The sequence below is a fragment of the Sceloporus occidentalis genome, unplaced genomic scaffold, assembly GCF_023333645.1.
Source record: "Sceloporus occidentalis isolate IW3139 unplaced genomic scaffold, rSceOcc1.0.p SCAF_13, whole genome shotgun sequence".
Classification (NCBI taxonomy): Eukaryota; Metazoa; Chordata; class Lepidosauria; order Squamata; family Phrynosomatidae; genus Sceloporus; species Sceloporus occidentalis.
In genome coordinates, this window is record NW_028316993.1 from 9091917 (window position 1) to 9109281 (window position 17365).

The 17365-nt window shown below is 42.3% G+C and overlaps 1 protein-coding gene across 1 annotated transcript; it reads left to right on the forward strand.

The window, feature by feature from the left end:
• The first annotated feature begins 594 nt into the window (after positions 1-594).
• On the forward strand, positions 595-16993 carry LOC149304863 (serine protease hepsin-like). The gene is made up of 12 exons (XM_089479142.1): positions 595-610; positions 3598-3699; positions 4115-4156; positions 5577-5706; positions 7281-7403; positions 8697-8737; positions 9465-9630; positions 10645-10835; positions 11264-11359; positions 12408-12550; positions 13275-13439; positions 14379-16993. The coding sequence occupies exons 1-12, from the start codon at positions 595-597 to the stop codon at positions 14415-14417; spliced, it is 1254 nt and encodes a 417-aa protein (XP_089335268.1). The 3' UTR covers positions 14418-16993.
• Positions 16994-17365: the final 372 nt, after the last annotated feature.

Genomic DNA, 17365 nt, shown 5'->3' on the forward strand with positions numbered 1-17365 from the left:
CACACTGACTTTAGGATTACAGGATTTGCCATCCAAAAAAGAAAGGAAGGGAAGGGAAGGGAAGGGAAGGGAAGGGAAGGGAAGGGAAGGGAAGGGAAGGAAGGAAGGAAGGACGGAAGGAACATTTCCAAGCTTTGAATGTAATTTACAGACTTAACCTTATTCCAAAGTACTTCTGCATGGCTTGGCAAATTGCATCACTGTATCATGCTATTTCTGGTGTATCTGACTCTGACTCTAAAGAAAAAAAGGGAAAAGATGGTAGTGCTGACCTCAGGATTTTGGGGTCCCTGGGTTGCACTGTGGGTTGCCCCCATAATATGGAAAGGGCTGACACAAAAACAGAGAATATGATAACACTAGGTCTTCTTTTTTTGTGGAATCAGGGGTGGGACATTGCTGGTCTAAGTGGCTGTGGCAAGTGTTTACCCCTGCTACCCTATGGCACTGGCTGTGTTTGAGGATTCAAAGTTTCTGGACAGTTACACTTATTTCTTTTTTTGTCTGTAGGCTTTTCCCAAAGGCCTCCTGGCCTGGAAGTGTGGGATTTCTGAAGGGACAGTGTGGCAGGGTTGATGATTAACTGCCACTGAAATGGCTGAAAAAGACGGTGAGTTGTACTTTCAAAAAAAGACCACAGAATTTCCTAGTCCTTCTCCTTCTAATTCCATGAAACTCCCACCCCTACTCCTCCCACTCCGTCCAGACAGAGCAGGACTTAAACATTAACGTTTTTGGCTGCTTTGTCTTGGCCTGGAAAATGCAGTGACTGTGGTTGCCCATTATGTGAATCACTTTCTACCTCTATCTCCAGGATACGCTTTTCTTTAAACATGGACAAATTCTACAGGGAGAGGTAGGTTAGCCTTGCTTGAGAGGAGAAATACCTTTCTTTGGAGACATTCTTGACATGAACACCTGTTGTCTGATCTAATGCCCATTTAAATATAAAGACAGTTTCAGTCCATGATCCATGCTGGACAGGCATCCCACCCCACTCCAGAAATACCCCAATTGCTTGGCCCATGGACTGCTGGTTGGAGGCAGCTGATGGCTTCCATGTCAGTGGGGAGAGGAATCTGCTTTGGGCTTCACCTCTAAAAGAACTATCCAAGGTGCTGAACTCTAAATCCCAAATAGAACAAGCACCATGGACAGCTCCTCTAAAGTTTGGACTAAGACCCAGAATAGATTCAACTGCTCTACTGACATGGAAATCATCAATGGCAGGTAAAGAACAATAATGTGATAGCAAGGGGCGTTAAAGTTACTCATCAACAGTTGGCACCTGGACAGCAGACAGAGCCACCAGGACACTGTGTTCCTCACTTTGGTAGAATGTACTGTATTTCTGTTACATGTTATGTTACATCTATGTTCTTTCCTGGCCTCTTGTGGAGTTTTGAATTTTTCTTTCTTTTTCTTTTTTTGCTGTGGCTTAATGACCAACCTTAGGACCTCAGTACCCTGAAGGTTCCAGATCCTGTCTGATCTTGGAAGCTAAGCAAGGTCAGCCCTGGTTAGTACTTGGAGGGGGAGAACACCATGGAAGGCCAGATGCTATAGAATATATTTCAGAGGAAGGCAATGACAAACCTCACTGAGTATTCCTTGGTTAAAAAAACCCTATGAAATTCATAGAGTCACTATATGTTGAAGGTGGACACCACACACACAAACACACACATGACCAATCTGTTAGGAGATGTATATAACAATTCTATTGAAGTTATACCAGTTCTTTTAAAAATTGCATCTTCATGCAGAGCTGTTTGACAGCAGAATATGCCACCTCAGAGTGTGATGGACTCCTCATCTTTGGAGGTTTTTAAAGAGAGGCTGGATGGCCATCTGTTGCAGAGTGCTTTGTTTGGTGTTCCTGCTTGTCAATGGGTTGGACCTGATGGCCCTTATGGTCTCTTCCAACTCCATGGTTCTATGATTCTATAAGCACACTCAAATTTTATGCAAACCTACATTGTATTGTTTTGTTGTTCTCTTTTTTGCGGCAAGGCATAAGATCTTCAAGTGCAAAGACATATCATTAAATACCAAAGTGAGAATCATTCGTGTCATGGTATCTCTGATTTTTAGTATATGGGTATGAAAGCAGGACAGTGCAAAATGTTGATAGGAAGAAAATTAACTCATTGGAAGAGAGTTCTAAGGAAAGCATGGACTGCTGAAAAAAAGTGAATAGGTAAATCAGGCTTCTCATATTCTCGTAAATGTGTTTGGCAATGGGCTTGAGGTGGCCTAACCGCAACCCTCATGTCAAGCCCATTGCCTAATGCTTTTGCTGTTTCTAGGTGATGTTAGGCCAGAAGGTTGGTCACTCAAAGTATGGAAGTCTCGAGTCGAGTCACTGCATCATTTATTGCTGAGTCAAGTCCAGGTCAAGTCATAGAAGTGACTTGAGTCTGATTTGAATCCGTGTCATTCAAGTCTGCATCACTGCTTAGAGTGGTTCCTTAAATAAGGTCCTGTTTTGTATGTACATGTGAACTATTCTAGGATTGATGGCTTAGTAATTAAATAAAAAAAGATTAAATATCGTATAAAATGAAAAGCACAGCAAAGAGCAGTGTGAAAATCTTCAAGTTCAACCCATTTGCAGCTCTTCCACTTCAGTGAGACTAACAGCCTGATCTCCAGGTTTGTTTTTACTGTGTTAGTTATGTTGATAACGACAGAAATATCAAGAGACTGAGCAAGTGATGGGAAGAAAAAGGAAGCAAGCTACCATTTCCCCCCTCTGACTTCTGAAAAGACTGGAGCAATTGCACCAATTCCACCATTGATAACCAGGCCTGTTGTATGCTTAATAAAGGTTGAAGGTTAAAGATAATCAGACCATGATTACAGGGTTTTGGATTATCACCGTGAATCTGTTCAAAGTCTTATTGAACCTACAGTATGTGGTCCTCAAAAAAGTAGATTTTAATGGTGTCAAAGACTATGGGAACAGCTCCTGTTTGGCTGTTTCCTCCCCTTTCTTTCAATATCTATTTTTGTTAGAATTTTCCAGAATATACAACTGCATGTGTGGCATTTTTACACAAGAATCATTCAAGAATCGAGCAACGTAATGGATATGAGGAAATGATAGCAAATATTGCTTGAGAACAGTGGGAACTGATGGTAATGTGATGAAAACTGTAAGATGTCTGGAATGAGTGGAATTCTGTTGCTGTAAAATGGGTTGCATTTTTGCTCATGAGCTTGTCTGAAATGCCAATGCGTACAAAAGTGCTCTTCAGTTACACAACAATTCCGCAGCAGGTAATGTTAAGGGAGTCAAAATGACAAGCCTTGCCAGGATTGTCTCGTGCGTAATACTCCAAAATGGGTTCCTGGGGCCTCTGCTTTCCTGCGCAGGAAATTTACCAGCAGTACCTCAGATAACTATTTGACTGTATTTTTAAAAAAATCTCAACGTTCCTTGCATCAGTTATTCTGCCCTCTTCTTTTTTCCTACTCCCCCCCCATCCCAAATATCTTTTACTCCAAGTACCTGAGAAAGCCCTCTCCTGTTTTCTATCCCATTATAAATGTTTTCCGGCTGCTTGAAATGTTGACTTTTTCTTTGTCTTGCAGGAGGCCTTAAAGCATGCCATTGGAATCCACTTAAACTGGTGGCTGTGGTCACCACTGGCCTTCTGTTGCTGGCTGGGATTGGGGCTGGAATCTGGGCTATAGGTGAGAGAGAGAGAGAGCTTTCACAAAACATGATTCATGTTAAAATCAGTGGTTTTATAGAATCCCATTCCTCCATGTAGTAAATGTGCATGTAGTAAAAGGACACTCTATCCAAATTTCATTTCTGCACGGATGACTACGTGACTATGGTAGTCGTTCCTAGCCTCTGTTCTGAAAAGATCCATGGTCTTTTATCATGAGGAAGGAGAAGAAAAGTTGGCATCAGACTACTCCCAATTCAATTATTATTGGGAAGATTCTAAATCCCGTAGGAAAGAGATACTTCCAGAGGTCATGGTGAAGGTCCTAGTGGGAAATCGTGCAGGAGATCAGTCTTGCATTTGCTGATCCTGTCATTTCTGTGGCTGAATGGTGTTGTAATTTCACCCTTCTGTTTCTCTCTACTCCATTGCAGTGGTTTCTGTGCTGGAAAATGAAAGGGAAAGCCTATACACTGGTGAGTGTTTGCAGAAGCACCAGGGCATAGCCTTAATGCTCAACAAAGTGCCTTGCAGTTTGCTTCAGGCAGTAAAATGTAAAAGATTCTTCCTTATCCTATTTCTAAAAATAATAAAGGTTTCACATTACCGGAGCCCAAATATTTCTTCAGGAAAGGTGTACGCGTGAATGCCATCATTAAATGCTTTAATACATTCAAACAGTCATATGAATCTGCTTCTGCTTTAGTTCTTCAGTGAAGTATGATAGTTTTAATTAATTACAAGGTGGAAAGATTTTAAACCAACAATTAGTAAGGGCAGCTTGGCCGGGGATGGTCTCTTTTGCACCCATCTGGTCTACTGGACATTGCATAGAAGCTCCTCAACTGTCCAAGGGATCGGAATGATGAAGCTCTTAATCCTGGAATATCTGTAAAGATGCATATGGAAACTATTAAGCTAAGGGAGGGGAAGGAGATGAGATTGTAAGGAAGCGAGAAGAGGTTTTTGGTGGAGCGGTCGAGAAAAGGCGTTTTCAAAAATACACGTATCAGTTTTCCTTACTTATCAAAGCAGGGACAAAGGGGGCAAAAAAGGAATAAAGAAAATCTCATGGGTGAGATTTTTCAGCTACAGGTTTGGTAAGGCTTTTAGTGTAGCAATATATGTAATATAAATGGAAATGCCAATTTAAAATTAACTTAATTACTAAAAGTGTCCCCTTTCCAATGTAAACATTATTGAATCGGTTTTTCAACCATGTTACTGATTAACTTAATGTGTTAATCCTTCCCTGCTGGCTTTCCCAACTCTGCTTTGTTCGGTGGAGAAAAAAGGCATGGGAATCTGTGCAACTGCATTATCCACATTATTTTTTGAACACGTGTAACTCCAGCTTGAGCAATCATCCATTTTCCCTGCTTCTTGCAAGTATCATCCTGGCAACTATCCTTCAGCAACAACACAATTTTTGTTTTGTTTTGTTTAATTTATACCCCACCTTTCCTTCAAATCGTTCTCCAGGTAGCTAACCACAGTCTCACAATAAAATATAGCAGTAATGCTATATTTTATTGTAGCTGTAATGCTACAATAGATTAAAAGCTTTTAAAAAAAATATAAACAAAGAAGATAAAATATTAGTCATAGCAAACAGTTAAAACGAATTACAGCCCATTTACAAGACACAAATATAAATCTATAGTCAATGGCTTAGTACATACATGTGAATGGTGATGGACATGTAGTCTCAGATCACAGATGTCAGATCATGGGACTACTTGGAGGGACTTCTAAAACAAACCTAAAGATATTTATTTGCTGGCATTTCTAATTTGGCAGGGCTAATTTGGCAAGGCCAACACAGTGCTTCATAGAAGGTTGGTTGAAGCATAGCCAGGTCATGACAACGTTAATGCTTTTGTTTGGTCTCTTCAGTTCAAGTGATTCCTGGGGACCTGCGCCTCACTGTGTATGATGAAAATGAAGGGAAATGGAGGCTTCTTTGCTCTTCGTCTTTCAACGCCCAGGTGGCAGCCCTAAGTTGTGAAGAGATGGGATTTGTCAGGTATGCGGACAGCACTGCTGGGGTGACAAGAGTCCAAGAACTAAGAGCCCGAACAGACATGCCAAAATAAAGTTGCTTTGGGTCACTTTAGAGGTATACTGTTTAAGTGACACACATATCTTAAGAGGCCAGAAGCTGCATCAAAGCTGCACTCCAGTCCTTTGGATTGGAGCGTAGCTTTGGCACAGCTTCTGGCATCTTAGGATGCATGCATCATTTAAACAGCATACCTCCAAAGTGACCCAAAGCAGCTTTATTTTGGCCTGTCTGTTTGGGCCCTACGTCATTACAGTGTCACATTAGGATGATAATTTAATGAGGGATAACACCCTCATTATATAAATGTAGCATTTATAGTTGCTTTTTATATTACAGGCGTGTGGCCCTACTGAATGCTGGGAATTAAATGTCACTCACTTAGATGTTACCTTGTGTTGTTCCTCAAGCAGCTGTTTAGTACTCAGTAATGGTTACTGAGGTGAAGGGAAGATGAATGGGAGGAGAATGCATTTCATGCCAGAGGCCAAAGGCTTGTGGCTCTGAGATTTCTTTTAGTCACAAAGCGCAATGAAAAATTGAACTATTTAATTTCCTTTGTTTTTTTAAATTTATTTTACTAAAGAGCCAGTGTTAAAACCCATACCTAAAACAACGACCAACTACATGTCCTTCTTAAAACTATAACTATACATACTTACTGTCTAAAATTAACTTTCCATGCTTGGCTTATGCATGAAGCCTCAGAGATGGTAGAAACATTAGAGAAAAATCCAGGACTGCAAAGTGTGGGAAGGTGTCCTGGACTGAATCATCATGAAACAGTTGGCTGGGCTTGGCAAATAGGTGGAGCTGGACGTGCTTTCCCCCCTCATACATCTGATCCAGCTTGGGTCAAGTTGAACTAAACCTTAATGTTTAGGTCTGGTTTATGCCAGTGAATGATTGCCCAAAGATCAAGTGGAGTTCAAGTGCATCCACACCAGCTTAGTCAAGCTGAAATGTAAGACTAGATCTATGTATGATTATTCCAAAGAATCTACATTGTGCCATTGGTCTGGTCCACAGAGGACACGAAGATCTGTTTCCTGTGGATACCAAAACCTGTGTTTGCTTAAGATGCCAATATATACAATAGGGTAGTAAATTGATATCCCTTATATAAATGGCAATATTAGGGTTTGCTTTTTGGAATTAACCCCCCCCCCCCCAAACTTTCAAGCCATGGATGGTTAAATCTCCGAATGCAGGATCCATGGATATGGAGGGCTGACTGTACCTTACAGAATTGTAGAGCAGGAAGTGACCACAAGTGCCATCCAGTCCAACCCACTGCCATGCAGGGACACACAATCAAAGCACTCCTGACAGATGGCCATCCAGCCTCTGTTTAAAAACCTCCAAAGAAGGAGCATCCATCAATCTTCAAGGCAGTGGCGGGCATGGTTCTGATAGAAGACTTTTACAAAACACTCCACTTTTGGATCAAACCTAATGCTTGCAGAAGCATGGAAAATGCTGCAGTACAGCCATGTCACTGCATGAGTATTGATTCTCTCTGTTTGCCTCCACTGCAGGTCGCTCTCTCATTCAGTGCTGGCTGCTAACAGTGCAGGGGCCAATGGGACGTCAGGTTATTTCTGTGTGAATGAATCTCAGCTGCCTTATGCACGAAGACTCACTGAGGCCATTGTTGTGTGGTAAGGTACAAGATGGACTGGACTACTACTCTTTAGGGTTTTTGTTGCCTTTCTTTCACCCTGGTCCCTAGACCTAGCTTTACCCAGCATCGGCTCTCCAGATATTATTGGATTACAAAAACCATCATCAACACTCATCATGAGTTATGCTCAAAGTAGAGACAGTGCAAAGTCCAAGTGGGGGTGGGAGCCTACCTCATCTCTCCTCCCAAAATTTTGGGGTGAAACGCCATGCTTGAGCAGATCACAGGAAGCCTAGGAATCAAGGGTGACGGGAGCTTTTGTGTGAGAGATTTTACACCCAGCCTGTATATTAACCTTTCCCAACCTTAGGTCCCAAGTGTTGTTACGAAATTAGGAAAATGAATGTAAATGTGCTTAAATAACCCCAAAGTGGCTGGATAGAGGAAGCGGAACAGATAGAGGAAGCTGAAACAGCCATAATACTGGCTAGGAGGCAACCTTCAGCCAGCAAACCTCTCTGGAAAATTAGTTGGGGCGGTGATGGTGGGCCATTTCAGACAAGTCTTTTAAAGGATACTGGGCCTGCAAAAACCGCCACAATTTTAATGACTTAACCATCTAGCTATCTAATCTACATTTTAAGAGAGATCTTTACTTTCAGTGGTGAGATTGGTGCCCTAGGCTTCCATCGGTGAACAAGGAGTGATAAAATAAAGGGCTTTTTAAAACAAGATTTTGATTTGAAAGCAAAATGCTGAACTGGAATGATGATTTGACAATGTTTTAAATAGATAAAGGGGACAGTGATTTTAAGAGAAGATAGAAGATAAAACTGAAATTACAGATGAAGAGATGGGGAAAAACTTGGACAATTGGGTTTTGTTACAAAAAATGTGGGTATGTTGGCAGGATCTGTGTAAACAAAAAATGACTATACAAGATTCAATTGAGTTGATGGGGAATAGTGGTTTTGAAACTGCGAAGAAAGCTGAGTATTTAGCATTGTTACGATGAATATGAACTTTATGTTGTTTCACAATGACGATGTTAAGACGTGAAGTGAAATTGAGAAGGGTATGTTAAGAGGAGAGAGATTAATATTTGTCTTGGTTGGGAAAAGCCACTGCAGTGAAAATGATCGTTTTGTTTAGTATGAGATGTTTCTGTTCCAAATAATACTGGTCAAGATGGAAGAATTTAAAAGTAGTCATGTTGGTCAAGGGGTTGAAGTTGATAAATTGAGGAGAAATAAATAAGTTGTTTGATGGGATAAGAGAATGATTTATTAGTAATTATTGATAGATTTTAAAATCTTTTTATCTTTTACAGTGAGTGTCCAACAGGCCGATTCCTGGCAACCCTCTGTCAAGGTATGGGCATCTTGAATCCTTTGATCTGTCCATGTGCAAGTTTTCTTTCTCCCATCCCCACATCTCTTTCCTTTATTATCTGACATCCTGACATAGTTTAAAAAGTAGTTTTCCATTCTTTTCCTACCAGATCCACTTTTCCCCATTTCTTTTGTACTTGCACATAGGCGCTGTTGGGCATTTTTAAAAGCACATCACAAGGGCGCATTCTGATTGACAATTGGTGCTTGTGTGACAATGTTTTAAAGTGATCTCAGGAAAGTGTGCAGGCTGAAAAAACTGAGCCAGAATGAGTGAGGGTATGTCCAGCTTTAGGTATGAGGGCCCTTTGTTTTAGAGCCCTTTGGTAGACCTGTTGCTCTCCCCCACCCATTAAATTGTATTCAGCCTTGCTCCCGTGACCAGAATCTAGTGTGGCCAGTGAGAAGTAAGGAGAAGAATAGATACATTGCTCAAAGAAAGGACAAGATAGGCTTCAGGTATGAATAAAATCTGCATGTGCTAATATATGGGTATCATGTAAATCAAATTACAGTCCATATCACAACAGTGGGAAAGAGTGTGGTCCCATGACTTCTGTATGTCTGCTGTCCAGGCTCCCCTTTACACTGAGTATATTCCATTTTAATTGCAGTGACAACAACCTATGGAACTCTGGGATTTTGTAGTTTGATTCTAATCCAGATGTATTTCTTGTAGAACAAATCCCTGTGTTTGTGTTTTGTAGATTGTGGACGGCGAAAGTTGTCTGTGGACAGGATTGTGGGAGGCCAAGATGCCAGCTTGGGGAAATGGCCGTGGCAAGTCAGCCTCCGCTACGATGGGACACACCTTTGTGGTGGCTCTGTCATCTCAGATGAATGGGTTATCACAGCAGCACATTGTTTCCCTGAGTGAGTCTCAGCTGAGAGCTGTGTGTCCTATTAGGATTCCTGCCAGATTAATGTAATTTGGTGTGATGCTTTAATGCATGTTGACTACATTTGTGTGTATGCGTGCACGGGCAAGTTCAGGGAGAGGTTACCTTTCTCTCATGACAAAAAATATTCTTGGTGGTCATCGCTGTATTTTCCCAGAATACCTTGGATGTTGCATAATTCTCAAGCATTCCAAAGGGCAGAAGTGGGCAAAATGTTGCCTCCGGGCCACAGGTTGTGCTCAGGATAATTTTTTGTGCCCACAGACTCTGGATCAATTTTTGATCAAAATGCCTTCTAATAGGGATGGGGGCTATTCTGTCCACATTTTTGGACCTCTTTTGGCCTTTTTAGAGGCAGAAGAGGCCTTTTTGAAAACAGAAAGTGACTTCTGGTTACTTCCAGTTGTTAAAAAGGCTTCTCTTTGGCCTGAAATGGCATGTTCCCCATAACAGAAATGTCCCCACATCACCTAGAAGATCTTTGGGAGTAATAAACATACTGATTTTTTTGCTGGGGTGTGTGCTGTGTGTGAGTGTGTGTGCACGCACACACACATATGCATGCGTGTCTTTCCTAGTTCTCTGGGAAGGGTATAATGTGACCCCTTAGCCATCAACAGTTGCCCATCCCTGCTGTAGGTCGAAACATGGCAAAAGCCAAGAGAGCCATCGTGTCTTTTTAGTGGCTGCCAAACCCCACTTGAATTTCTCAAAGTGCCATATAGAGCATTCTGAGAAATAACACAGTAACCACTAGGAAGTAGAGACTATGGATCCAGGGTGGCTATTTCATCCCCTTTCACCTTTCCTTCAGTCAGTAGTTGGACTATGCTGTGTTGTATAAACCCCAGGATTGTCTCAAGATATTTTACTGCTTGACTCCAAAGAATAAAAACGGTGCCCAAAAGAACTGGCACTTGGGTTGTGTTTTTGCTGGCCCTGGCTGTTCTGCTACAATATCCTCTTGAGTTGTCCCATTTCTCTGCAGGCGGAACCGGGTGGTGAGCCGGTGGCGGGTGTTTGTGGGTGCTATTTCCCAGTCGTCCACTAAGGGGCTGCAGGTGGGTGTGACAAGCATTGTGTACCATGGTGGCTACCAGCCCTTCCAGGATCCCAACAGTGAGGAGAACAGCAATGACATTGCCCTGATGCACTTGGCAACACCTCTTTCCTTCAATGGTGAGAACATTGTTGGGGTCAATGAAGACAATGTGGGAAGGCCTGGGAGAATTGTCAGGAGAGCTAGTATGATCAGTGCTGCCTCCAGATTTGGACAGAGCTCAGACAAATAGCTTTTTGGATGAGAAATTCCAGCATGACCATTGACAGGGCAGTTTTGAAGTTGTGGTTTTGGAGAAACAAAATGCTCTCTCTGAGTAGGCTTGCCCCTTCACAACTGCCACTGTTGCCCTTTGTCATTTACCTCTGGCATAATCTGGATCTCTCTCCAAAAGGAGAAATAAAGCAAATGTGGGGGCTGCTAATCCTCTCCTCTGCTCTAGAGCCACCATATGGTGGAAGTGAGGGCATTGAAATCAAAGCAGCCTAGATACTAGGAAATAGGACCAAAAGACTAGTTTCCCTGATGACAGTTTTGTCTCTCACAGAATTTATCCAGCCTATCTGTCTCCCAGCACTGGGCCAACCTCTGGTGGATGGCAAGCTGTGTACTGTGACTGGCTGGGGCAACACACAGTATTACGGTAAGTACTACACTATTAGTACTATGCAGCATTAAGAGTTCCAGGTGTGAGTTTTTTTAATGTCATACTGTCTGCAATGCTAGAAATTTGGGGACTGAAGGAACATTTCATGTGGGGAGGGGATAAGTCTTATTTACAGTGAAACATCTTGGATTGGGACTGTCAGCTGAGACAATAAGAAACCATGGCTAGCTAGCATAGGCAGTGATGCAGGAGTGGGGAAACTTTAAGCATGCATATCCTACTTGCCCTGTTGAACTCTGAGTTCCAGCCAGGTTCAGAAGAGAAAGCTCACGAAGAGTGAATTAAAACTAAGAAACAACGAGCCTCTGAACTCAAGCTTAGCCCAGGCATAGGTTTTCCAGAGCTTGGAACATTATTATTAAAAAGTGTCATGTTGCACATTAATGTTACTGAGTATTTTTCATGTTTAGTTAGTTAGTAGCATGTTCCTTTCTAAATGATTTACATTTTAAAAAAAATCTCTTAATGCAGAAATGGCCCCATCTTGGTTTGGTTTTTTGGAGGAAGAAATAAATGTAACTCATTGCTCAGGAAAAATAATGATACTACACATTGCCTATGCTCTTTGGTAAATGTGCATCATTATGATCATGCTATCTCTGTGCTCTGTAACACATTATTTCCAAGCTTTATATTTTTCAGTACCAAACCTGATGCTTATGCACAAATCCTTTCTCACACAAATCAATTCATGTTTCCTCCACACCACACCAACTTTTTTTTTTAGGCTGAAGTTTAAAGGAGCTCTCCAAGGTATTGAACTTGATTATAGAACATTGGATAACTCCTCTAAAATTCCGCCTTAAAGCCTGGAGAGATATGGAAGCCATTGGTTGCCACTGTGGTAAGGATATTCTGTTTTCCGCATTGCTAAACCACTGCAAACTGGGGATTCTTGCTTGTTTACTTAGTTATTTACTCATTTAAATCATCTTGATCTTCTGCTTGTTATTGCAATTCTGGACCTGTGCGTAAATACACGTGTTAGATCATCTTGTGATACTCAGTCCTTCCTCCTGCACAGGACAACAGTCAGATGTGCTCCAAGAGGCCAGTGTGCCCATCATCAGTACCACTGTCTGCAACAGTCCTGAGTACTACGGCAGTCAGATAAGGTCGCGGATGTTCTGTGCTGGCTTTGCTGCTGGCGGCACAGATGCCTGCCAGGTAGGCTGTATGTTGGCAACGGATATCATGGTGAAGGGGAACAGAGATGTACTGGAGTGGTAATCTTGGAATAGCAGATTCTTCATCATGGCAGACACTGTGCATCCAAGAAACATCTAAACATTTTGGCATCTGTGTTTATCTGTGTCACCAAATCAGTTCTATCAGGTGTCATCTTCATCAGGAACAGGGTTTTTTTTGTGTGTGGAACTAATTGGTCCAAATCTATGAATGCAGATGCTGGGGTGGGGGGCAGCAGATGACATTGCCAGTCCTGCTAATCTAAAGTTGTTGGTTTGTGTTGTTACATTGGGTCTGACTTAAGGTGGGCCCCATGCTTGAGAGACCTTGTAAAGAAAGGGCAGCTGTAGTTTCCTTGATTGAGTCTATCACCTGTAACGTAGTCTTTTCCTAGTGCCTTCAGTTTGGCTGAGAATTGTCATCTTTTCAAATGAGTTGTCTCATGATATGTACAATTAATCAAACTCTAATAAATATATTGGGAGCCAACATAATATAGCGGTTATATAAAATGGCAAAACATGGTTTGCTTTTCTGAATTTGTATATATATTTTTAATATTTTCAAACTATGGATGCTTGGATCCATGTATGAGGAATCCATGGCTATGGAGGGCCAACGGTACTTTACTGCAGTTGGGCCAGTCTAAAAGAGAAGGTGATGCTAGGAGAAATTGAAACCTCTACTTCTTTTCACATGACAGGGTGACAGTGGTGGACCTTTTGTGTGTGAGGATGGCATCTCCCGGACTTCACGCTGGCGACTCTGTGGCATTGTGAGCTGGGGCACAGGGTGTGCCCTGCCCAATAAGCCTGGTGTTTACACCAAGGTCAATGACTTCCATGGATGGATCATCCACACCATGAAGGTAAAGGGCATATGAGTGTGGTTTATTCCAGAGCAGGAGCTGTGCAACTCTGTTGCAGTAAAATCACATGGCACCTTTGCCACTAGCATCTAGGTTTTGTGAGATGAGGAAAGTGGCTTAGATAGGGGTGGGCTGGTCACTTTATCTATCTCAGGGAAACAGGTGGAGTGTAGGCTAAGTTTTGGACCAGTTTTCAGTGAAACACAGGCATTTGGAGTGAGGAGGTTGGGCAGTTCTGGGCAGGTGGGAAGACTACTATTGCATTTGAGGGGAATTTACTGGCATTTTAGGCAATTTGGGGGTGAAAAATGACTCTCTCCAATTCACTTGCAGGCTTTGAGGGATTGTTAGTAATCTTAGGGGCTGCAAAACTGGGGCATTAATCAGGATGCAGAAGAAAGATTTCTAGAACAAGATGTGGATTCCATCCACAAATCAATGACCCTGTGACAAGTGTTACTGCTGTGTTCCGTCCTGACATCAATCCATTTGATGGGGAAAATGGGGACATGGCATCAGTGGGCAGCCCCTGATAGCTCGATTTAGCTACCATTTTAACTTCCCTGATGGTACCCCTGATGGAGCATCACTGAAAGGCACTATGGCAAATTAAAATGATATGTGGCTCACTGTTTCAGTTTCCCCTGATGCCACTGCTTAGAAGGGATCCATCCCAGGTCTTGGAAACATTACTATTTTGGACCACAGCTCTCAGAATCCACCATCTGGCATGTCTCCTGGGAACTGTAGTCTGAAGAAGTAATTTTCCAAGAGCTGATCCGAGAAAGCTTTCTGGTGAATTGATAACCAGTCCATTGTAGTGGCATGGCATGTTTGTAACCTGCTTTCTTAGTGCCATTCTACTCTACCTTCACCAGCAGAATTCTCTGGCCAGTAAAAGAATCCCCAGGCTTCACATCTTTTGCTTTCTTCCTGCAGTCTCATTCACACACCACCGGGATGGTGATCCAGTACTGAAGCCACAGGAACTGTGACAATGAGCCACTGCTGGTCCAGCCTACTTCCCTTCCAGTGAGATGCTGCTGCTTTAAAAAGAAAAAACAAAACAAAATATCAAACCAGAAAAAAGGCTATTTCAAAGGGAACAAATACAGCCACTTGTTGGACTACGTACTTTGGACTGGCTCAGTGTTATGGAAATGGACCAAGTGAGTGCTTGCCAGTTGGCAGTCACAGTGCCTTGCCAGCCTTTTAAGTATCTCTCACTCTGCCAATAGGAAGTCTTTGCTGCTGTGTCAGCCTCTCAGGAATGGTGCTTCTGGTCCTTTAATTGCCCAGCTGTGAATGAATGTTGACCCTGCTTCTCAGGGCACTTCGGTTGGCTAATATGTGGTTAATGTGGGTGCAAAGATTGGTATAGCTCATGTTCAGATCACATGCAGTGTCGTCCACAGTAATATCACTTCAATTGAAGGTTCTGAAAAACATGGCTATAAAAATACTGCACTGCAGCTGACTTTTTGAAAGTGAAGGTGCAGATTTGAAGCTTTCCTAGCTTTTGGATTTAAGCATCCACTCCCTACAAATCTAGACAGTTCTTCTGGTGAAAAAAAAAGGGAAACCCACACAAAATACTTGCTTTCAGAGTTTTTTTACTTTCATTTCTCTTGATGATTGGCCTTAAGTAGATAGTTGAGGAGTGGAGCTGGGTCAGAGCCCACAGGGATGGTTGCATCCTTACCTAAGGTAGGCTGCTAAAGTGTCCTCACAATCGTTTTCTCTGTGGAAAGGAGAACTGTGAGGTCTGTTATGGAACAGATCTAGAGCATCATTTGTTGGCACCAGTCTATGGACAAACACTTTGAATAGCACTGATCTAGATGAGCGGCTCATACAGTAGCAAATGAAAGTGGGCCCTGTTGGAGCCAATGCTGGCTCCCTGCTTCAAACAGCCAGTCACACTGTAGGCTGCGGTGGTCCAAAAGATAGCAGTTTACGGAGATTATTGTAGGATCCAGAGATTGTGAACACCACGTTTTTGGATTAAACCCTCAGCCATCCCACAATTCCTAGTCACCCCAGAATCTGGAATTCGTGGGCAAAACATAAGAGTTCCAAACTCTGCCAGGATCCTTTTCAGTCTCCCATACAATGTATGGGGAAAGGGCAGGAGGTAGACATGAATCTTTATACGTTCTTTATATGTGCCTGTTTCGTTTCACCTCTAAAGTTGCTTGCCCATTTTAATTTTTAATTCATGGGGAAAGAGGCTTGTCTCAAGTCTTTTAGCTTTCCAGTGGAGCCTTCAGGAGGAGTTTGTATGTTGCTGAGAGGACCTGAAAGAGGTAGAAAGAGCCAGAAAAAACCTTAAATTTGACTGCTTGACTTTACAGGAGCCACAATTTCTGATCAAGGGTGGGGAATATGTGGTTCTCCAAATGTCTGTGGCCTTTCCCCCCCATCAATCCTAACTAACATAAGCAGTGATGGGTGATCTGGGAAGATGAAGTTTAGATGACATTGGCAGACTATGGGTTCTAGATCTCTGTTCTAATTGTACAAAAAAGCAGAGTAGCACAATGGCAACCCCCCTCTGAACAAACCTTGCCAAGAAAACCCCATGATAGGTTTGCCTTAGGGTCACCATAAGTCAGAAATTACTTGACAACAAAAACAACACACACAATATCCTAACCCAAAAAATCAAAGCTCCTACTAACATTGCTATTGGCCATGATTTTCTAAGGCTGCCCAGGGAGCATGCCCTCTATAGATGTAGCAAGAACAGTATATACTTGGGGGTGGGAAAGACCCTGAGCTGCTTCAGTTTTATACCAGACACACCAATGAAAATTAGGTTGGGATGATACACAGCTGATACACAAAGAGTCGATGCTAATATCTTGCTGTGCCAGGGAATAAGCCCATGTCTGGCTCCAGGGTTGAGGGGACCCTGAACAAACTGACTTCTAGTTAGCCCCTCTTCTCTCATTGCCCTTTCCCCCTGGGGTTTCTATGCTGGCAGCAGGGACTAGTGCTGCAGGTAGCACCAGGTGACTGGATATAATCATCCTTTACATTTTTCATCATGCCCCAGAGTAGGAGTACTTTGAGGTACCATGGGAAATTAACATGGTAGCTGACCTCAGAGTAGAATGATAGGCTGCATTTTTTAAAGTGAGGGCAGGGCAGGCATAAGTAGATGTTGCTGCCAAATCTGAACATATGGGCAACCATTTAGATTGCCCTAAATCAACTATATCTCCCCAGCATATCTACGCACAGCTGCATAAACATCTACTTATTGATTCACTGAAAAAGTTATGAGTTCCTGGCTGGGATAATCAGGTACGTTTGCTGTCTTCCAAGCCAAACAAACAAAGTGTTCTCCGCCACCACATGATATGGCAGAGGCCAATATCTATCAGGCTAGGAAGCACCCCAGGATGTTCTTTTATTATATTATCTTACAGTGTAAATAGATTACTATATTGGGTCTCTGCTGTCCTACCTGAGCATAGATCGGTGCACTCGGATTGTATATATTTGCATAATTATGATGATTTCAATAAATTAAACTTGTTTTGATTATGGATGGCTTTTGCAACAGTGGCTACTGTTACATTGCCAGAAGAGAGAATGTGTCTCACTATAAAAGCTGTGCCACAGAGCATGTCCAGTCTCATCTGATTTTAGAAGCTAAGGTGGGTCAGGCCTGATTGATGCTTTCAGAGGAGATCTTCAGGGAATACCAGGGTCCTTGTGGGTGGGGAATAGCACCTTTAAACGCCAGGGAGCTGCCACAAGTCAGAGTTAACAATATTGGATAGAGTAAACTCAATATCAGCTTCCTAAAACAATATTGATTGGAATCCTGTTGTTGAAATACACTTATATTATCAGGGGCTACATGACCATTAAGTGCTTTGAATTTCACATAGATCCATTTAGGACCTCTTTGTGCA